This window comes from Ochotona curzoniae, unplaced genomic scaffold, assembly GCF_017591425.1.
Source record: "Ochotona curzoniae isolate NIBS_2020 unplaced genomic scaffold, NIBS_Ocur_1.0 scaffold_2476, whole genome shotgun sequence".
NCBI classification, from domain to species: Eukaryota; Metazoa; Chordata; class Mammalia; order Lagomorpha; family Ochotonidae; genus Ochotona; species Ochotona curzoniae.
Window position 1 is genome coordinate 79,875 of NW_024467095.1, and position 22,120 is coordinate 101,994.

General features: G+C 46.1%; 2 protein-coding genes across 2 annotated transcripts in view; both read left to right on the plus strand.

The window, feature by feature from the left end:
- The first annotated feature begins 1,823 nt into the window (after nucleotides 1-1,823).
- On the plus strand, nucleotides 1,824-15,114 carry TSGA13 (testis specific 13). The gene is made up of 7 exons (XM_041001913.1): nucleotides 1,824-1,964; nucleotides 7,790-7,843; nucleotides 9,018-9,089; nucleotides 9,841-10,047; nucleotides 10,260-10,402; nucleotides 12,150-12,277; nucleotides 14,865-15,114. The coding sequence occupies exons 1-7, from the start codon at nucleotides 1,824-1,826 to the stop codon at nucleotides 15,032-15,034; spliced, it is 915 nt and encodes a 304-aa protein (XP_040857847.1). The 3' UTR covers nucleotides 15,035-15,114.
- A 242-nt stretch (nucleotides 15,115-15,356) lies between these two features.
- COPG2 (COPI coat complex subunit gamma 2) overlaps nucleotides 15,357-22,120 on the plus strand; it is a 57,311-nt gene continuing 50,547 nt past the window's right edge. The window contains exons 1-4 of the mRNA XM_041002004.1: nucleotides 15,357-15,437; nucleotides 16,132-16,184; nucleotides 16,651-16,731; nucleotides 19,219-19,290. Coding sequence (XP_040857938.1) covers nucleotides 15,401-15,437; nucleotides 16,132-16,184; nucleotides 16,651-16,731; nucleotides 19,219-19,290 — 243 coding nt within the window. The 5' untranslated portion in view covers nucleotides 15,357-15,400. The remainder of the gene's footprint in view (nucleotides 15,438-16,131; nucleotides 16,185-16,650; nucleotides 16,732-19,218; nucleotides 19,291-22,120) is intronic.

The window sequence follows — 22,120 nt, forward strand, 5'->3', positions numbered from 1 at the left end:
ATATCCAGGAGAGGGTAAGCTGCTGCTATGTAGATGTGTGTTAGCCGAGATTTGGGGAGACAGAGGAAATTTCAACATGCAGCTCACAGTGTGCTCCTGAGTATGTTTGAGAAGTAAGATTTTAAATCTAGGGCCCAACGTGGTAGCTTAGCAGCTAAAGTCCTCTCTTTGCATGCACCGGGATCCCTGCTTCCCATCCAGCTCCCTGCTTGTGGCCTGGGAAAGCAGTTGAGGACAGCCCAAAGCCTTGGGACCCTGTACCCACCTGGTATACCCAGAAGAAGCTCCAGGCTCCTGGCTTTGGATTGACTCAGCTCTGGCTATTGCAACTACTTGGGAGTGAATCATTGAACAGAAGATCTTCCTGTCTTTCGTCCTCTCTGTGTATCTGAATTTCCAACGAAAAATAAGTAAATTCTTAAAAAATATTTTAAAGCTAAAGTTATCAGAAGGAAAAAATGTCAGTGACATTTGTTTATATACATATGTACTTACATGGCATTTAGAGAGAATCTTGTAACTGCATGTTCACTCCCCAGACGTCCGGAAGGCCAGTGCTGAGCCAGGACAAAGTTGGGAGCCAGGAGCTTCAGCCTGGTCTCCCACATGAGTGTCAAGGACGTTGACAGTGGAGCAGCGCCTTGCGAGCTGACCCACGTGGGACACCAACGTCACAAGCTGTGGATTTCCCCACTGAACCAGGATGTTGGCACCTACAGGTGACATTTTTAAGAGAAGCTCAAGTAAAGTGTTAAGGATGTAGGCTGCCTTAAAGTGTCATTTTAAAAAATAAGAAGTATTGGAGGCATTAAATATAGAAAGATCTTTGAAGAAATTTTGCAATGAAAGAAAGGAGAGAAATAGGGTTTTAGTCACAAGCAGTGGAGTTGGGGTAAAGAGTTTTTTAAAGGACAAAGAATTTGGAAAACTTCTTTCCAAAGTCTCATTTTCACAAATCAATAGTCTTGACTATCTCATGTATGTTTCCAAACCAATAGGCACTACCTATAAATCAGGATAAATCTCAAATATCCATTCTTATATTGGTGGAGAGTGTTAAGCTTGGTTATCTTTAAGACAATGGGCTGGGCCCAGTGTAACGGCTCAGTGGCTAAATCCTTGTCTTGCATGTGCCAGGACCCCATATGGGTGCCCATTCATGTCCCAGCTGCTCTGCTTCCCATCCAGCTCCCTGTTTGTGACCTGGGAAAATAGTAGAGGATGGCCTAAGACCTTGGGACTCTGCACCTGCATGGGAGACCTGGAGGAAGCTCCTGGCTTTGGAGTGTCTCATCTACATCCATTGTGGCCGCTTGGGGAGTGAACCAGCAGAGAGAAGTTTTTTGCCTCTCCTTACTATATATATCTACCATTCCAATAATAAATAAATCTTAAAAAAAAACCACCATGATGGGCTTAGAGTTCTACCCAAATTGACTATTTCTCTACTCTGAAATCAGGTGGGAAATTCTCACAAATTCTCACTCCTGAGAGGAGCTACGGTGCCAGTGAGTTTCTGGCTAGTACGATCGTGAAGAGCTGTCCATAGAGAAGAGTCTTGTCTTCATTGTCAACTCAGTCATTCAACGAAGAAACAGATGTGTGTTAAGGCAAAGTGCAAGGAAGGTCCAGCAGAGCGAAGGGACTCTTACAAATGCAGCTATCAAGAAACAAGAAAAATCATCAATAAATAAAGAAGATACTCATGTGGCTAGGTGATGAGAAAAAAAAAAGTTTGTTCAACTTAATTAACCATCGAGAAAATGTCAATAAAAACACACCCAGATTCCACTACAAACTCACCAGAAAAGAAAGCCTCAAACATGCGGGGGCACGTGAAGCAAGCGGAGCTCTCGCTGAGTGTGAGTGTGCCGATGGTGCAGCGTTCCGGCATCGTCTGCTGTTACCGACTGCACTTGAAGAGACTCAGCCAGGAGCTCCATTCTTGGACGAATGCCAGGAAAGTACGCACAGTCACCAAAAATGTTGAATCAGAATTTCAGAGTAGCACATTCTGTTATTATTCCAAGCTGAAAACTACCAGAACCAGAGAATGGATAAATAGCTTGTTATATTAAATATGATACAGGTGGGAAATATACAACCTTATTCAAAATCAGAATGGATTTCACATAACATTGAACAAACAAGCCAGACACAATGAGATAGGTCCTTCAGCTTCTTTGAGCAGTCAGGCACTGCGATTACTCTTGCAAGTGGCTAGTATGAAAAAATACGAGCTGAAAATTCAACAAGTTGTCAAGACTAATAGAAAAATAAGAAGGGAGAAAATAATAAAGCCAACAGCAAGTTACAGAACCAAATCAAAAGTGCTTTATTTGAAAGCATCAATTACATAAATTAAAGATGCAAAAAAAGATAAAAGAAACGAATACAGACAAAAATTATTTTAAAATAACATAAATTGTTTATACAGTTGCTAATTCCTAGAAATAAATGAAATATTGTTATTAGTACAAAAGAAAAATAGACGTTTGAATAAATGAAGAAATATTAGACATTTAAATGTCAAAGGTTTGCCTTCTTGCTGCTTAGACCTCAAATCCACATGTTTATAATGGTATATATCTACCAAAATTTCAAAAAATAGTTCATTTCTGTCCTGCATATGAAAGTTGCTCCAGAAACCAATAATTGGATATGGGGTCTTCATTTTGGTTCCTACGTAAATAAACTAGTACAGCACAAGAAAAATATGTATCACACTGATAAACATTAAGTAAATTAAAATAGCCTCTTGAATCTAATAGAGACTTTGAAAAGAGTGTATCAGGATCAGTTAAAGTTTATCTCCGGGGGCAAGTGGTTAGCGCAACAGCTGAGCTCCCCGGCCCCGCAGCAGCGTCTGAGCTGGAGTCCTGGCTCTCACGCCCAAGTTCAGTCCTGACTCTGAGAGGCAGCAATGGGAGCTGGAGTGGCTGAGATGCTGTTACTCATGTGGGCAAGGTGGACTGTGGCCCGCTGGCGTTCTGGCTGTGGCAGGCACGTGAGAACTGAGTCAGCACACAGGAGCTCTGTGTCAAATAAAGGCTGAGTGCCAATGTCATAGCACAGCATACAAAGAGATACCAGCCAGGCCTGACTGACTGGCAGCAAGATGACAAATTATATTATTATTTCCCCCAGATGGAAGCAAATCATTTTTAATTTATATTTTAACCTCCATTGCTTTCCTGGATTCACTTGCACATCAATACGACACTATTGTTGAGATAACGGGGTGAAGGGAAAGGTGATAAACTCCTAGACATCAACTACGGCAAGGATCATGGCACACGGGGCAGGTGGGGAGACGCAAAAGAGGAAAAACAGAGTGAGGACACCTTTTCTGCTTAACTTCATTCCTTCCTCAGAGTTCCATGTTGGGTTTTAGGTCTCGCCAAAATAGGTATCTAGGCAAATCGTACATGGCTGGGTTTTTTCCAAAGGCAACCTGTGACTGTCCTTCCCGAATAGCTTACTCTAATTATGTTCAGAATGGTTGTTGATTTATGTGGATTTATGCATGATTTTGTTACTTTATTCTTTTCCCCTTCTTGACTTATAATGCATCAATTTATTAAAATTCTCTTCTATTTACTTGAAATTTGTAAAGTTATTTTCATGCATCTCCCATTTAAGTCAATAATCCTTTTCTGAATGCCAGATGTTGTGCATAAAAATGCTAAGCAAGATTATATTTCCATCACTATAAATCAAAAATATTACAGTGGATTATATGCCAACAAAAATCCCTCATTCAATTCTAAGATACAACCGAAACACCAGTATATGACTGATAAATTATCATGTCACAAAAATGTTTCAAAATTACATTCTGATCAGGAACAATTAATATAATTGCCAGCAAACAGCTAATTTGATGCAATGATTTGGCTACACGGAGCACCATCTGAAATTCATACCCTTTGTCAATACTTGCATTTTATGAAACAACTGTGTGTGATTTCCACACTCTGCTAATTGAACTTGGATTGTGAGTCTAATTATTGCCTGCACAAATAACAAATACACATTCTAAAGCCATATTGAGTTTTGGGGACTCAAATACAAATTTTCTAAAACAATGGCAAAAACATTGTGTTAATGGAGTACACCTCTGTAAAAGCAATGTTGGAAGGCCAGAAAACACCTTACGGACAAGCAGGATATTCCTTGGGAAATGTCTTACTGTTCTTCTAGTAATTATCTGTAAAAATCTCAGCATGGCCTCACAAGGTCATTGCGGGAGAGGCAGAGGCAGGCAGCCTGGCGCAGGCGGTGTGCTCAGAGCCCTGGGGTCACTCTGCTGCTGTACATTCCTTCTGCCACCTGCCCCTGGATCTTGTGTCTCTAGCGGCCCGTCCCGTACACGACCTGGACGTGTCCGCACGGTGCGTGCTGCTCACGCTTCCCTCCTTACCAGAGAAAGTCAGCTGGAAACATGAAAGAATGCAGAAGGTGTTGTCTGGTCATCTTTCAAGTCGTCTTCTTTCAAGCCTAAATTTCCTGTAACCAACTTGGGTAGTGCCTATCATCAAAGGAGAGCCCCCTTATTGTTCCTGGACGGACTTCCTACCTGTCACCACCAGAGGGCGACTGTCCATAACTTCCTTATTGTAGGTTCTCTTGGGGTATAATTCCAAATTTCTCCCTAGGACCATTTTTTTCTTCCTCTTTCATCACGTCTTTTTTTGGGGGGGGCGGGGAGGAACCCAGGTGTTTTTGCAAATAGACTCTCAGCAAACATCCCCTTGGCCCTTACCTACCCTGGTGCCCTCAAATCTGAAAACAGGCACAGGTCGAAAAGCAAGGGGAACTCCCCCGTCTTTTTCTTTTATTTGGTGAGTTTTGCTGGTTCTCATCACATGTCTTTCTGTATGCTTTTCTTCATCCACCAGCCAGCATAGCCCCTGTTTGCTTTTGTCATTCCCAAGGCTGACACTCGCCCGTGAGAGATTTCCACACACTGGGCACAGCCATGGTTGGCCTGACCGCTGCTCAAGGCTGTGCTGATGTTTCAGGGCCGGCCTAACTCCTTAGGTGAAGGCATCACAAGACACACTCATGTACTGACTTGTTTCCACCTTGGAGCTGACATACCTTTTTCTTTTTTTTTTTTTTTACCCAGTCTAGATGTATCTGCCTTATAATTGCCACACTGAGTGGCGATTATTTTTATTAATTTATTAAGATTTTGGGTTGCTTTTATGTGCATGAGGTCATCATTTTCTAGGCCATCAAAATCTACAGTTCAGATGCAGCTTTTTTCCCCAAAGGTGTATTTACTTCAAAAGGCAGAGAGAGGAGAGACATGGAGAGAGAGAGGAGAGAGACATGGAGAGAGAGAGGCCTTCCATCTGCTGATTCACCTTCAAAATGACCACAATGGCCACAGCGGAGCTGATCCAAAGCTGGTGCCTGCAGCTTCCTTCCAGGTCTCCCATGTAGGTGCACAGACCCAAGGGCCGAGGACATCCTCCACTGCTTTTCCTAGGTCATAAATAAGGAGCTAAAGGGGAAGCAGAGCCGCCAGGACACAAACCGGTGCCCATGTGGGCTGCTGTCACAGGCAGAGGGCCAGCCCTGTATGCCACTGTGCTGGCCCCCAGATGCTGCTGTAAGCGTGAGGCTTAGCCTCATGTTTCATGTATCTCTTCTCACAATTTCAGTGGCCACTTTGTCCTCTTCTCCAGCCTCGTGCCGACTCCCGCTCAGCATGCTTTCTGCCATTGCTTCCGCAGCCTTGAGCTCCGTCCTCAGCCGTGGTTTCATGAGTCCATCCTATTCTTGCTAGGTCTCACCTACTAACCCACACACTTGAGGCTGAGTCCCGAACGTGTTCAGTCTGTTGCAATGGTCTTAAACTATTTGAATGGTCCAAGAAAATCCTAAGACTGAATATCTTATGAACACTGGCTGTTTGTTCCTGGAGCTGAGAAATCCGATATCAGCATGCCAGTAGGTTGGTGTCTGGGGAATGCCCACTTCTTGCTTCATAGGTGACAGTCTTTTGTACTGCCCTCATCTGGCATAAGCACCAAGCCGTTCTCTGGAACTTCCTTTGTAAGAGCACTTACCATCTCCCAAAGGCTCCAAACTGCCAGTGCCCTCACGTTGCAAGTTAGAATTCAATGTCGATTTTGAAGGCCCTTAAGCATTTCCCCTGTGTCTCTTCCTGACTACCCTGTGAGCGCCTTAGCTTGGAAGAGATGGTTTATGCTTCATCCCTAGAATGCTGTCTAATCATAAATTTTCAGTGAATACGTTGAAAGAAACAAGTACTGATCTTCAAGATCTAACACACAAAGTCCTTGGAGGGATTGCGAGTGAGTCGAGAGGCTTGGTGTCCGGTTTGAGGCGCCTGCAAGATCTGTCACGAGAAAAGCACAGGCAGGGCAGCAGGTGTGACTGCAAGAAGCAGCATGGGTGGGCAGGAGTTGGCAGTCGGCTTTGCTGTACGAGTCTTCTCAGATCTTAACATAAAGAGGATCTGCATGGACAAAGAGGTTGGCCAGAGTGTTTTAAGCATGCGGAACAAGAGAGTAATTCCACCTGTGCTTGAAGAACTTTGAGCAATGGATGAGCATGTTGGCTAGGCAAAGGTTCAGGGAACGTGCCAAGGCAGTTTATGTACAGGGAAGTTGAAGGTTAAGAAAACAAATCGGACTGGTTTACAGCAGCTTCTCTCAGTATGCCTTTGTCCCTCCTTCGGTCTCCAACATAGAACACCTCAACATTCTAGCTTATTTGTTCATCAAGTCTTTGTCTCCTCCAGAATCCAGATATAACAGTAAGATATTTTCATAATGGAAAATTTCCATACAAGACGTTCTGCTTTCCTCCTCAGCCATGATTTCCTGATTTCCACGAAGGTGTTGTACACCAAATGTTTCTGGTCTTTTAAAGGTAACGTGTATTGTGTGTGTTGGTGGTTTTCATTTTTTCAGCCTTGGCTGCAATCAAAGTAAGACTTGTGTGCTCCAATCCGGTGGCTGCTTTTCGTTTAGATTCTAAAACATACACAAGTCGGACTTACCAATTCCTCAGAAAATAAATATAAGGAAAAAAGTGAAAAGTTTGTTTCATCTATTTCCCAAGAAGGGAGTTTTTAGGTACTTAGCCTGTTCTTGTTTAAAATCTAGACCGTTGTCTTCACGGTTTATATCTAGGTAATGACACCAGATCGAAACCCTGGAACAGTCATGCAGCAACTGTCAGTGCCGGCACCAACCTTCCCTGGCTGGGAGGACTTGGCTGGAAATGGGGCTTAGAGTTCTTACCAGAATGCTGCGTAGTCGTCACAGCTGCCGCAGTATGATTCCTTTCTGTCTCCCCGCTTTCACTTCTTGTGACTTAGCGCATGAATAAGAAACCTTCCCACTTAGGGCACCCCACACTCCACCTGCGAAGCTGTGCTCCAGCTTTGCCAAATGGCTCCCCAAGCTCCACTGTGATCCTGCAGGGTGTCTGCTGCCCACAGTTGACTGAAGCCCTTGAGCCGTCACAAATGCCTGTTTTGGGGGAAAGCCAGTTTTAGATGTTGCCTGGTTGTCAGAGAGGCCCCACATCTTGGACTGTTTAAGCTGAGGTTACCAGCTCGCAGTGTGGATAACGGGCTTTTCTCAATGGCAATTCAATCTGTTAATCTTAGAAATCAGGTTCTTCTAAGTTGGGCTCCCGAATTTTGTGGTGGGCTGCCAAGAACCTGCAGAAGGCCGGGACTCTGGGTCAGAACAAGCAAGTGGACCCTTGAACTCATTTCAGGTTTCAATGTGGCACGCCGAAGGCTTCAGGAGTTGGTCCAGTGAAGAAGAAGGGCCTGGCTGTCGATGGGGATGAGGTAAGGGAGGGCTCGGGGCACGTTCCTTTGTGGTCCTCCTGTGGGGTTGCCAAGTGCTCACTGCCTGGGTCTGCAAGCTTCCTGCTGCAAGGCATGAAGGAGTAAAGATTTATATAGAGAACAAGGTGAATTCATCTAACTTAATGAAAGGAAAGCAGGGGCATAGGGGAAAAAAGAGACAGGAACATATGAGCCACAAATCAGCACACACAAGGTGGTAATCAGGAGTCTCTCAGAGGGGGTCCTGACTGTTAAACGCTGACCAACCTAGACTTCTTAGCCACCCCTGGCAGCAAAACTTGATTGGGTTTTATTTTCCCTGGCTTATCGTAGTAAATGAATTTGTCAGGTCTACATGGATTTTTGCCATCCAGAGATCACATAGGTCCACATAACAAAACCAAATTCTAATTTTTTCTAACTAGTCAAGTGCAGGAGACTACTTGGGAGTAGAAGTGCAACACCTCAGAAAAGCCCATGGGTGTTTTCAAAGCCTGTAAAACAAATCTGGGATGACCATGTGTCCTACTGGTTGAATCCCCCAAGCTGCGTGTCCCAGTGCCTATGTGTAACCCGAGCTTTGACTCCTAACTCTGGCTGCCTGCTTCCTTGCCCCCAGTAAGGCAGCAGTAATGGCTTGGGTGGGAGGTTCTTGCCACCCACCTGTGCGGCAAGTTCCTGGCTCCTGCTATGGATATTAGGGAAGCGAACTAGCTGATGAGGGCCCAGGTCCTCTCTTTCTCTTATAAATGGGTAAATCTTTAAAAGAAATTATCTTTTCCCCCCAAATACATTTTCCCTGCATGTCTGTGATCCCAGGTAGCTACACGTACTTGGGCATTTTCATGATACAATTTTATCTTGAACAAATGGACTCCAATGTAAGAAATACTACACTGGCGAGGCACGTGGCTTCGTGTTTGACAGCCCGCATCGACGGAGCACCTCTCTCCTACTCCTGACTTCAGCTTCTTGCTAATGCATGCTCTGGGAGGTAGCAGTGATGACCTGCAGCAAGTTCCTGATTCCTGCCTCGAACTGGATGCTGCAAGCATCGGGCTATAACCCAGGGTGGGAAATGAATAAACAAACAAGTCAATCTGGAGATGCTGTTCTAGAGACACTAAGGTGAGGTCAGGAATGGGATTCTGCTAATTCTGTTTATTATATTTAGATTTTTGATCCAGTGGAGCGGTCAGAATTTGTTCTAGAGAATTTTCAGAATTGCAAAGACCATCCAAATTTGGTAAGTTAAAGAAAAGAGTCTTTTGGAGATCTCCGTGAACTTCAGCAGGGACTTGGTGCCTTCAGGGTCCTGAGTGGGCAGTTCTTGGACAGGGAGGCAGAACTGCTGAAACACAGACCTGAAACACGGCTGGGCCCGCTCGTGGGGGAGGCACAGGGACACTGCGAGGAACGTGGCTCCTACAGCTCAGGCCTCCCTCTGTCCGTCTGTCCCCACCATATTATGACAAAATAAATAAATAAAAATAACGGGAACTTCTCTTCCCCATCCACACCTTAAGTGACATAGCAGATTTCGTGTCTGCTTTTGCACTTTTACCTTGTGCTTGTAAACGCCTGCTAAGGTGCTGGTGAGTGGAAAGATGTAGATAAGGGAAGAGCTTTGTGTTGAATGGTGCGCACTGCTGAAGAATTTCCTGAACAGGAGCTGTGGTCCCCGCTGACGACTCCCCTGTCTCAGAAACAGTTGGAAAGAGAGGCCGATTAGGCTGAAGCAGGTACCAGTCTCCTGGCCTGCCTCACCAGGTTGAACCTGTGCTGGCTGCGGTTGTGGGGAGCTTTCCATCTCATCTTCTCAGCCTCTTCCTCTGCTTGCTGGGACAGACTCCAAGGGAAGACATGCAGAGAAAGTTTCAAGCAAACTTGGCAGTGGATTTTTCCAGTCCCCCTCGCTACCATACCAAAGCAACTTTTGATTTTTGTTCTTCTCTTGACCTAATGAATGCCTTCTCTCTGGAAATCTGTCTGCCCAGGCCAGGTACTACGAGCCTTTGAAGACCACTGCACAGCAGAAATCCCTGACTCAGAATAGAAAAATCAGAAGCTTCATGGTGAAAGTGACAGAGTATGATCAAGACATGACCATACTGATCATGAGCAACAACCCACCTCCCTGCCCCGCCAACCAGCAGGAAAAGGACAGTACATCAAAGTACTTCTCGAAGGAGCTGCTGCTCGAGGTGGTTTTCTGGGGTCTTAAGTATAAACCTTGGAGAACCAGGGCCACCTAACTGTCACAGCGGGTAGATTAAACTTGATCTGGTTTCTGCAAAACCTTCTTTCCCTTCTAATGGGCTTGTGGCATTATTTTATGAAAACTGGAACAGTCCAGGAACTTTGTTCAGCTTTCAAATCCAAACAGATTTTATTTACTCTCTTCTTTCTGCAACAGGAAAGCCAGCCTCAGCCCAGTCCCACTGAGGACCTGGGCCTGCCCCTGATGCCTCAGAAAAAAAGGCTGAGGTCTGGGCTGAAACCAGCCTTCCCCATGAAGCGTGTGGGCGACCCGACGGCCGAGAGAGAACAGTGGTTCAGGTGCAGTTCTGGCATTCATCTCTTTTCCTGTCTTTTCCTTCTTCAAATTAGTCTCTTTTCAAGACAATTTAGCAAAACATTTTGGTCGGGGGCACAAATACTATATACTACATATTAATTGTAGAATATTATATATGCTAAAGCCATAATATTAGACAATGCAATGTATACTTATATGCTATATAGTAACACTACGATACAATAGTAATACTATAATACTGTACAATGCAACATATTCTATGTATGCTATATATTCTTACCAAAATACTACATAATATAATATGCACTAACAACATATAGCTTCTCTATATGACTGTGCACACCAAGAAATGGTAATGTTAACCTGAAGTTTTCTGCGGATAAGCTATTTTAAAGACAAGAAGTACTGGCTGCAGGATTAACTTGTAGGGTCTCCCGGATACCAGAATCTGTGGCTGTTCAAATCCTTCCTATAAAATGGCGCAATATTTGCATGCAGCTCATACAATCTTTCCCAATATTTGAAAACATTCTCGATGGCTTATAATGCCAAATACAATGTAACTGCCATATAACAGTGGTTAGCATGTATTTTTAGGGAATAATAAGCATAAGAAGGCACAGACATGTTCAGTTACAGGATGCCTAACTGTGGAACACGCCAGCAACAGCTTGGGGTAACATTGTCCATCCGCGGTTGGTTGGATACACAGACGTACTATGGGTGGGCACAAAGGTCTGTGTTTTGAGGAAATGGAAGAATGTATCTTCAGTGCACAATAAGGCTTGCAGTGCAGGAACAAGATGCTACTGGAACACCAAGACATATTTTATTTGAAACCAGCCATGTCAGGTCAGCCCTGTGGCTCCCTGGGCTAAGCTGCAGCCTCAGGAGCCAGCACTCCATATGAATGCCACGCTGAGTCCTGACGGTTCCAGTTCTGATCCAGATCTCTGCCAATGTACTTGGGAAGGTAGTGGGAGATGGTCGGAATATTTGGATTCCTTCCATCCACATGGGAGACCCAGATGGAATTCTTGGTTTCCGGATGTTGGCCCGGTTCACCTCCAGCTGTGGATGAAAGGTCTGTCAGTAGACAGAGGATCTCTGTCTCTTCCTCTCTCTATATATATAACATGGTCTTTCTTTTTTTTTTCTAAGATTTATTTATTTATTGGAAAGTCAGATATACAGAGAGGAGGAGAGACAGAGAGGAAGATCTTCCATCTGATGATTCACTCCCCAAGTGAGCGCAATGGCCGATGCTATGCTGAGCCAATCCGAAGCCAGGAGCCTCTTCCGGGTCTCCCACATGGGTGCAGGGTCCCAAAGCTTTGGGCCGTCCTCAACTGCTTTCCCACGCCACAAGCAGGGAGCTGGATGGGAAGTGGAGCTGCCAGGATTAGAATCGGCACCTATATGAGATTCCAGCATGTTCAAGGTGAGGACTTAGGCTGCTAGGCCACGCCGCCGGGCCCTATAACATGGTCTTTCAAATGAATAAATCTTTTTAATGAAACCACGCTGCATCTTATATCTAGTTTGCAGAGACAAGAGGTTTGGGAGTTCCTTCAAAGATGTAGGATGCTAAGTTCTAGAAGCATCCCTTGCCACTGGACAGTAGTTCCTCTCTATAGCCTCTGGTCATTGTCCCTTTTTCTTCCCTAAAATCTCTGAGAATGTCACCTACTTTGAAGTGTCTGGTGCCATTCCCCACCCCCATCCCCGCCCTGAGATCTATCTACTAAAAGAATTTTCTTGCTTAAGGTTTTCCACTGATGATGACTTCAAGTGTGAAGGGAAGTATTCCAAGATCTATGCTTTGAGGAGACAGAAAAAGATGTATCCGCAGCTCAACTTTGCTCCAGTCCATGCAAGAGATGGAAGGAGAGATGGTAAGCTCCTCCCTGTGGGCCTGAGAGGGCTGGAGGGGCAGTTGATGGTCAGAAACACAGCAAACTGGCCTCTTCCGCACGGCTCTGGAGGCCCCTTTCATGGGTTGTTAGGGAGGTTGAGAGCCCCAGGGCATCAGGTGGTGCTTGGCCTTGAATTCTGAATCCACAAGCATCAATAAAACTCAGTGTTTCCAAAATACATCACCTGCCACTTTCACAGTTTTTGTCATATTGACATATTATTTGCTCTCTTAGAAGATGTATTTATTTTTGTTGGAAAGTCAGATATACAGAGAGCAAGAGGGTCAGAGGGGAAGAACTTCCATCCACTGATTACCTCCCCAAGTGGTTGGAGCTGAGCCTATCTGAAACCAGGTGCCAGGAGTCTCTTCTGGGTCACCCATGTGGGTGCAGGGTCCCAAGACCTTGGGAAGTCCTTGACCACTTTCCCAGGCCACAGGCAGCGAGCTGGATGGGGAGTGGAGCCACTGGGATATGAACCAGCACCCACATTGGATCCAGGCACGTGCAAAGTGAAGACTAGCTGCTAAGCTATTGTGCCAGGCCCTTTAAAATGTTTTTAAAATCTTATCGTAAATTATGTTGTCATTGCCATCACATTTTGAAAACAAACTGTTTTTCCTCTGACACGCATTAAATCAGATTCATAATAATTAGATTTTAAAATGTTTATTCACGTAAAAGTAGTATACTTTGAGAACTGTTCCCTGAAAAGTTTCAAATGCTAAGTTTATGAATTTCAAAGTTCTTTGTGGTCAGGAGAGAATGAGGGACGGAAAGGCTGGGGTTAAGGTAATACAGAGGAAGGTACACGAATGCGTCTTGCCTTTCATCACTCAGCGAGCATCGCGTTCAGGAAGCACTGCTGTATGTGAGACCCAGGGGCGAGGGCACCAAGGTTCTTGAATGTTGTGTGAATAAGGATTTGAGTTCTCTGCCTTAGGCAGCGGAGGCGCACTGAGAGACTGTGGGCACGGAACACGCATGCTATTACATAACTCTCCAAACTTCACCTTCTCACTTATGGCTCCAAGATAAGGGCTGCTTCTGTGACAGAGTTTTCTCCTGAAGCAATGGCTGAGCCTCCCTTCAAGGATTCCCAACCAGTTCCACAAGACCTTCCTACTGATTGCTTAACAGCTTTGCCAGTCCTCCTCAGCCTGGTCCCAGAACCCCAGGCCTTGTGCTGCCCCTTCTCTGGCTCCTCAAACTTCCCTGTTCCTCCCAGACTCGCTTGAACCATCACATCCCACCCACTGCCTCTCCGTCTATGAGCTCCAACCACATGTGTGGAGCAGCTGGCAAGCACCAGAGAGGGGTTTAACTTGCTTTCCTAGCATCTACGCAGGCTTTGCCTCAAGACCCGAGCCCAATTCCTTCACTCTTCCCAGCAGGCCCATCCCAGACCCTCCAAGTCTGTGTCGCTGCTCCAATATAGCCCAGGCTTCCCCTCCTCCAAAGTCCTGCTCACTGACACATCCAGGATGGATAAGCCATCCCTTGCCTTCCAGAGAAACACTGCCTCCTGGAAGGCATGGTTTGAACTTTGCAAGCCAGTTGAGCAAACATAATGGTACATTTAGCCAAGCTGCAGTTCAAGCTTAAGCGATACCATATGTGCATTATCAGCAGTTTAGCCTGAATCCACATACGGGGAAAAATCCATCTCTGGACTCCAGAGTCTAACGCGGAGGGAACTTTTTTTAAATGTGCCAGGGCACAACCCTGTTAAGAACACGCCCAATTCCCATTTCTAAATAGGACATGTATGACCTCCGCATACAGGACCTGTTATATTCACGGCGACTTCAGTCTCCCTTCCAGAAATCCAGCGAAGATGACGTAGCTCACACGTGGACTTGAGGGGTCTGTTCCGGTGCAGATCCCAAACAGGAGAGGCAGCTGGCCATCGCCCTCTGCCCTAGCCAAGTTCCACAGGCATCCATGTAAGGATCGCTTGGAGAGCACGTTGGGTCGGAACCAGCAGGGCTGTTGAGGCCGCCAAGAGGCTGATAATAGATATAAACTAAGTTAGTGGCCACAAGGACAGGGGACAGAGTTAAGGGACACTTAAAAGGCACATCGCGCATCTGGGAACTCCCCCATGGGCAAGACTATATGATGACGGAAGCTTCCAACTAACATTCAGACCTTAGAGAGAACCTGGAGAAAGCCGGACGCCACGGGTGGAGACACCATGGCTGGCCTCGTGCCGCAGGACAGCTAACCAAGCCACAGTTGAGGGAAGATTAAGGGAACAGGAACACCCCAATGAATGCCAGCCACCTTGGTAGCGACTCTGGGTCAACATGGTTGCAGAAGCATTCCGACAGGGAGAAATTCAAACAAGGAAGACGATACTCGGCAGTGTGGGCTTTGATAAAAGCAGATTCTAGAACAGTAAGGTTGGGCATGGGAGTCAGTGGTCCCAAGTGCACCTGCTTGGTGGGAGTGGAGCTTTCTCGTCCCTGCAAGTGGGTCTCTTCTCATGCCTCCTGTTAGCTGTCCTTCGAGGGCTTCTGGAAACCCGCATTCACTCACCGAGAGGCCCTGTGTTTTATCCTAGCTTCCAAGGGGTCAATGAGCGACAGGCTGCCTTCCAGGAAGACGTGGGAGCCGCTAACCCTCGCCTCGCTGATGGAAGGCAAATCCACCCGCACCGCTACCGGACTAAGCGACTTCCGCCATGGCGGGGCCCAGCAGTGGATTAACGAAAATGTCACTCTCACTAAGTGAAATGAGACGCTTCGGGGCCACCGGGCTGTCTCCCAGGACCCAAGGCCTAGTACCCGCTCATCAACCCAATAAAACCACCTAGAATCATCAACCCAATAAAACCACCTGCCAGCTGCAGTGGCGTGCTTTACCCTGGGGGCGGGGCCGCGCTGGCCACGCCCCGCGAGCCCGGGAGGGGGCGTGGCCGTGTCCCCGGGGCCCGGGCTGGCGGCGCGGCTCGTGGAGGCGGGCCTTGGCCCTGAGTGACGGCTCGGCGGCCCAACCGGCGCGAGGGCGAGGGGCTGGCCTTCCTGCAGCGTCTTCCGCTTGCCGGTTGCGGCGCCTGGGACGGTGGTGGTGGGTCTGGGTGCCGGGTAGCCGTCCAGGATGATTAAAAAATTCGACAAGAAGGACGAGGAGTCCGGTACGCCCACCCTCGGCCGCGGAGGCGCCCTCGCCCGCCCGCCCTGCGCGCTCAGGGCGGTGGGGCGATGGGTGGGGGCGTGGGCTGCGCTGGGCGAGGGCCGGTGCTGGGGGGCCCGGTGGGGTTGGGGTGCAGGTCAGCCGAGGCCCCCCGGGTAGGGCACGGAAGGGGGCGGAGGAGGAGCCCGCGTCCCGGGCTGGGGTCGCCTGGAGCGTGCGTGTGGGTGACCTCAGGTGCCGTGGCAGCATGCAGTGTTTTGGGGGGACCCCGGGCTCTCTCCGTGTGCGTTTTGGGGGATGCCGGGCTCAGCGTGTGCCTTTTGGGGGGACCCCGGGCTCGGTGTGGCCTGTCTGGTGCCTTTAGAGGACGTGCAGCGCGCTGGACAGCTGCTGTCACGGCGTGCTGGACACTGGGTGGCTTCATCTCCCCCGCCGTCCGACAGCATCACCCTCGGGGCAGCCTTTGCTGGTGTCGGCCTCGGGTGTGAGAAGCAGCCGTGGTGCTGGCCTGGGAGGCTTCACGAGTGCCCAGCCGCGGCGAGGGACACACGTGCGACCCTGTCGGAGGCTCTTGGGGAGGGTGGGGCGGCGGGCGCTGGGAGCACAGGGCACCTGCTGCTCCCCGCCCGGCTTGGCCTGTGCTCCCCGCTCCCTGCCTGGACAGCTGCTGAAGATGTCTCTGTTTTACGATGCAGGCAGTGGCTCCAGTCCCTTCCAACACCTGGAGAAGAGCACGGTCTTGCAGGAGGTATGGCTGACAAGCGTGTCGCGCTTTCTGTTCCCCACGGCTGGGCCCAGGACTTCCACGGTGAAACGTGCAGGCCGGAGCGACAAGCAAGATGGGGTTGCGTTTCTCCTGGGAATCTAGAGCCCCCAGGAATGGAAAGGAGACACGCAGGCTCTGCCTGCTGAAATGTTTAGCACAGGATTAAAAGAAAGTCCATATTAAGTTCTCATTCATATGCTGCAGAGAAAGTGGATCTTCTACTACAGATTAAAAGGCCATAAAGTTAAATAGCTAAGTTAGAGAATGAAGTAGAAAGTGTGGGGGGAAAAGCAGGGCCACATCTAATAACGTATCCAAAACACAGTCAGCTGAGGTCTGCGGACTTTGCATGGTGTGATGGAACATAACCCCGGTAGATTTGCTGTAGTTTGGGACGGGGAAGGGAGCGGGCACATCATCCCTAACATACATTCCTATGTTTACGTAGGCTCGTTTGTTCAATGAAACTCCCATCAACCCAAGAAGATGTTTACATATTCTTACAAAGATCCTTTACTTACTGAACCAGGTAAATCCTTTTGGCTTTCCTCCAGTTTGTGTCTTGGAATAGCAGAATGCAATGCAGAGCAGCACCGCCTGAACAGCAGGTCACTTAAAACAAATTGACTTTACAGTGAGTGTCTGGTTAATGACCTGCAGGAGTCCCTGGTGTGAGGGGTGCTTCTCTCTCCTTGAGTTGTTAGACCAGCGAGCCCCCCACATCCCCAAGCGGGGCTCTCAGGGTCTCCTGACCCTGACTGCATGAAAAATAAAGAAAAAACCAAGTCCTGCGCATACCGTAGTGTTCAGATAGAGTGCAGAGTGAGTGACAGGTTTTAGTTCTTTTGTCTTTATATGGTAGTGTGTCTGAACGCTCGGACAGGAATATCCAGGTTGTATGTGTTGATCCCTCTTCCATGATCACTGGCAACATGGCGTGGGCAAGTCACTTCGCTGTGTTGTTCTTTTACTGGAAATTGTGATAATATCGATTTAATAAGGTTGTAATGACTGAATTAAATAATAAACGTAAAGCGCTGGAAATAGGGCTGGATATAAGAGGCATTTAGGAATAATTTTCATTCAGTTAATCAAATATTTGCTCCATCCAGCTGTGTCACATGTTGCTGGGAAGAGTGGACAAAAGCAGTAAAGTGTTTGCATGTAGCGAACGGAGAGTCTGCTTGCAATATTGTTATTTTTTCCTTCTATTTTTTTGTCTCTGGCTGAAAAAAGAAAAAAATCTCATGAAATGCCACAGTCATTAGAAAATATAATTGTGTTTTCAGAAGTTCTTCAAGTTCATGGAAAGTACATATTGTGAAGAAGCTGTATCTGAGTTTCAAAAATGTTTGCACCATTATAAAACTTATCTTTTAATTCTATTTCTCCTTGAACTTTTTGAAATCTTGCATACATTATCCACCTCAGGCCGTTTGCATATGCCAGGACTGTTACAATTTCCTGTCTGAATTCTTTTTTTTTTTTTTTTTAAGATTTATTTTTATTACAAAGTCAGATATACAGAGAGGAGGATAGAAAGAAAGGAAGTGGAGCTGCTGGAATTAGAACCGGCGACCATATGGGATCCTGGCGCGTTCAGGGCGAGGACCTCAGCCACTAGGCCATGCCGCCGGGCCCTCCTGTCTGAATTCTGAGGGAATATTTTGTCTGCCATATTTTGAAGACCCCATAACATATCGTGTCCAAGTGAGCTAAAGTCAGTCTATAAGCAGAGTTTTAGCGTTCTAAACGTTGATCCAAAGTAGCCTGTGCTTTTATATCGGCTAATACCTTTCTCAGGACAATTTATGTTGAGAAACTGTCACAGGGGCTAAACCTCCCTGCATGACGGGCTTGGGAACAGTTGTCTGATCTCTGCCTAATTCTTGGTAGGGCTTTATGGAAAAATACTTTTATGTTTTTATCAGGCGGTAACGTGATATTTTCTGGAAGTTTCAAATAAAAAAGTAGGAGGTTAATGTTTTAATATGACTGAAAGGTACATGAGCTTTTGGATATTCGATGAAATAGAAATGTTAAGTGAAAGAAACTCTTGCTAAAAGCAAGTTGGACTGTCATCTACTCACTTACAAAACCCTTACATTTTTTTCCACCCCAAAGTTTCCTTTCATCACAATTTGCTGTGCTCACAGCAAACGGGTTGGAGAGTAGCTCCCTGAACATGAGGTGAGTGTAGTCGTAGGACTGCTCGGAATGCAGGAAGTGTGTTCTGGAATGAAGTGCTCAGGTAGTCTGTGAACTGGAGTGTTTAGAACGTAAACCGAGTGGGGGTCTGTTCTGGCTGTCCGTGCTGTGATCAGCCGGTGAGCAGCGTGTGCCGCACTGGGAGCATGTTAGCAATGTCATGTCTGGGGCTCGTTCAGGACTGCCCGGAGTCAGAATCTGCGTTTTTGGCAAGATGACTTGTTGGGCCCACTGGAGTGGGTGGAGCCTTGGTGCAGAGCGTGCTCACAGGGCTGGCCGCTGTCTTAGGTCGTCGCATCTCCTTACATCTCCTTACACCGTGTTTTTAAGGATGACTCGAGCCTCTGCCCTGTGGCTTGGCCCTGTCCGTGGGCCGTGTTTGCTGGGGTTCCTGATGGGTGGTTCCTCGCAGTTGAACATTAGGCTTCTCTGCTGGTGTCAGCGCTGGAGCATAGGAGCCTGAGTGGTGAGAGCTTTGCTCTGGCGTAGCTGAGTGAACATAGTTAGGATGAGAGGTTCCACTTACTGTCGTTTTTTTAACTTTTAAGTCACAGTTAATCAGGGAAGCTAGAACAATTTCTGTTGCAAGGCTTGAGGCCGCTACTCTGGAACTTTTAAGTATGGTATATAACACTGCATATTAAATAGGAGTGTATAAATAAATGGCCATGTGGATGTATAAATTGAAAGCCAGAAAAGATGTTAAGATACTGAATGTTTACAAAGAGTTTTTTCCTTGAGTTTTAGAAGTTTCATGTAAATGTAGAGAACATATATTGTCTTAAAAATTATTCTGACTCGTCCTCAGGGTGAATACTTCGGAACCACGGAAGCCACGGAAGCCTTCTTCGCCATGACCCGATTGTTTCAGTCAAATGACGTAAGCCAGTTGATTCCTTTAAGATGAAAAGCCGGTTGCCTTTCTCTCGGGGAATTCCCAGCGTTCCAAATTGGGAGTGGTTTGTTGAAATGTTTAAAATCTGCTCAGAAAGTATTCACTATCACAAGCTCAGAATAATTTTCGTTAGAGGTACCCGGCCATGACCGCCATCCTTGGATCCCCGCCACCTGTGTGGGAGAACAGACTTGAGTTTCACAGATCACAACCTGGGCCAGCCCAGCGTGTGGAGAGCGAACTGGCAGGGAGAGGAGCTTTCTGCCTCTACCTTTCTAGTTGGTTTGCTTGGAAAGTTTTATTCATCTTATATTATACATGTAAATAATAAATTTCCATAGACCCTGGGGTTTCCCCAACCCCCTCCCCACCACTGACTTCTCCCATATCATTACAACAGCAGAGTCCCTCATAAATGGTCCTAAGTCATTGCAGGCATGGACAGTGGCAGAGTCCAGCATTCCATTGTCAAGACACATCCAGCAGTTTCACTGGGAGTCCATCCTTGATCCGGAAGCAGAGATGCACACTGCACCTTATCCTCACGTCAGGACATGCCAGTCTCCACTGCACTGTCACTAAAAATTCTCCCAAGTGAAAACCCACAAAACAAAACCAACAACTAGAAAGTTATAACACCACGAAGTTAAACAACATGCCACTGGATATGATAGTCTCCATTACACAGTTATTATAACCCCCTTAGATGCAAAGCCACAAAACAAAATCAACAACAGGAAGAAAAATTATAAATTATAATGCCATGAAATTTAATAGCATGAATAATGTGTCACTAAAGAAATGAAAAAGGAAATCAAGAACCTTCTTGAGGAAAATAATGGAACTGTATGATCTGAGTCATTAAAGAATTTAATGAGAAAAAAATATGTTTTGAAGAAATGAAATTAAAAACATCAAAATCCATGAGATATGATTTCTACTGATCTTTGTTGGTGAGATTGTGTCTTCTGTAGGCAACATGGGTTTTGTGTCTTTAATCCAGTCTACTAATCTTTGACATTTGATTGATGAGTTTAAGCCATTTACATTCAGGGTTAATATAAATTGCTGGTAATTTGGTTCTGTCGTTTAGCAATGAGTTGTCCACTAATTTAGTCTTCTGTTGTTATTATACTGGGATGTACTTCACATTTGCCTTTGGTTTTGGTGGGTGCTGTTCCCTTTCTCTGTGAGGAAAACATCTTTAAGTATCATTTGTAGGGCAGGCTCTGAAAGAGGCATATTCTTTTAACTTTTCTTTATTGTGGAAGAATTTTATTTCATTTTCAAAGACAAAGGAAAGTTCTGTTGGGTACATTATTTTGGGCCAACGATTTTTTGCTTTTAAAATCTGGACTGTGTTTTCTGGCCTGTAGAGTTTCCTGTGAGAGATCAGCTGTGAATTTAATTGCCATTCCTCTATTTGTGAATTGATTTTTTTCATGTGCACATTTTAAGGATCTTTTCCTTACGCTTGATTGATGAGAGCTTGATTGTCAGTTGTTGTGGTTAAGATCACTTTTGGTCAACGCTATTGAGAGTTCTGTGATGTTGTTTCCTAATTCTCCAGATTAGGGAAAATTTCCCTTATTATTTCATTGAATACATTTTTAAACACAGCTTCTTTTTCTGTATCTTCTGGAACTCTCATAACTCTTATATTTTGCCTTTTAATAGTGTCTAATTCTGGAATACATTTTTTTAGCTTGACTCAGCTCTGCTTACAGCTTCTTGATTCTTTCTCTGTGTGACAAGAAATATCTTCCAATTCTGAGATTCTTTCTTCTGCCTGCTTTGTTCTATTACTGAGACTTTGCGTTGAATTTTTAATTTGCTCTATTGCATTCTTCATTTTCAATGATTCAGCTTGATTTTGTTTCAGTGTTGCTATTTGCTGTGTGGCATATTCTGTAAATTCCTGCATGTGCTTCTCGTTGCTAATAAGCTTTATAACAAGTGTTTTGAATCCTGTTTCCGCCATTTTCTCTATGTCTTCCACAGTTAACTCTGAGGTTGGCAAAAGCTTTTGCTTCTTTGCAGGGAAGTCTTCAGTAATACTCATTGTGGCTTTGTCTCTTCTTTTGCTGTTGGTCATTGTCCTTCTGGTTAGCAAGCAGATTCTTCTCCGTAGGGCAGGCTTCCAGGCTGTGTCACCTACAGTTCTGCGATTTGATTTTACTTGTTGTGGTTGGTACACGGATTTTTGTTTGCAGTCACTTGTGCCACTCTTATGTTAGACTTTCACCATGGTCTCCTTAGCCCCAGTTGATGGCCCACCCCTCTCTACCTCCTGTGATCCTGTGCTGCTGTTGTACTGCTGTCTGTAGATTTCTCCCACTCCTGGTTGATGCAGTTCTCAGGATTAAGGAGACACCACGTGTCCTGAATAGCCAGGTTGCTGGTGGTGCTGATCTTGCTAGAACCTGCTGGCCGTTAGGTCTGTGGACCACTTGGACCTATTTTGAGTCATAAGGTGCCAAAATTGGCATTATTTTTGATGTGGGGCCAGGGCAATGTGCTGAGCTCAGTGAGTTTGCTTGGAGCTCAGCACATACACAGCTCACCGTTGTCCCTGCAGTCTCAAAACCTTTGCCAAACTGTACAAAATGGCGCCTAGTGTGCATCTCACAGAGTTCTTCATCTACTGGCTGTTAGGTCTGGGGGATACCTGGACCTGTTTTAGGTGAAACCTACAGAATGCCCTGTCGTTGGGATTCACTGATCCCCAAATGAGTTCCCTCCCAGCTTAGAGTATGTATAAATAGTCCTGTCTCATAGTCATAGCCTCTCTGCACAAGATGGCGCCCGGTGACTT

Excerpts from the sequence above, each read along its gene's own strand:
- TSGA13 (XM_041001913.1), top strand. The coding sequence starts at position 1,824 with ATGCGGGGGCACGTGAAGCAAGCGGAGCTCTCGCTGAGTGTGAGTGTG. Across the intron at positions 1,965-7,789 it reads CTTGGACGAATGCCAGGAAA|GCTTCAGGAGTTGGTCCAGT; the intron begins GTACGCACAGTC and ends GGCACGCCGAAG. Across the intron at positions 12,278-14,864 it reads AAGAGATGGAAGGAGAGATG|CTTCCAAGGGGTCAATGAGC; the intron begins GTAAGCTCCTCC and ends GTTTTATCCTAG.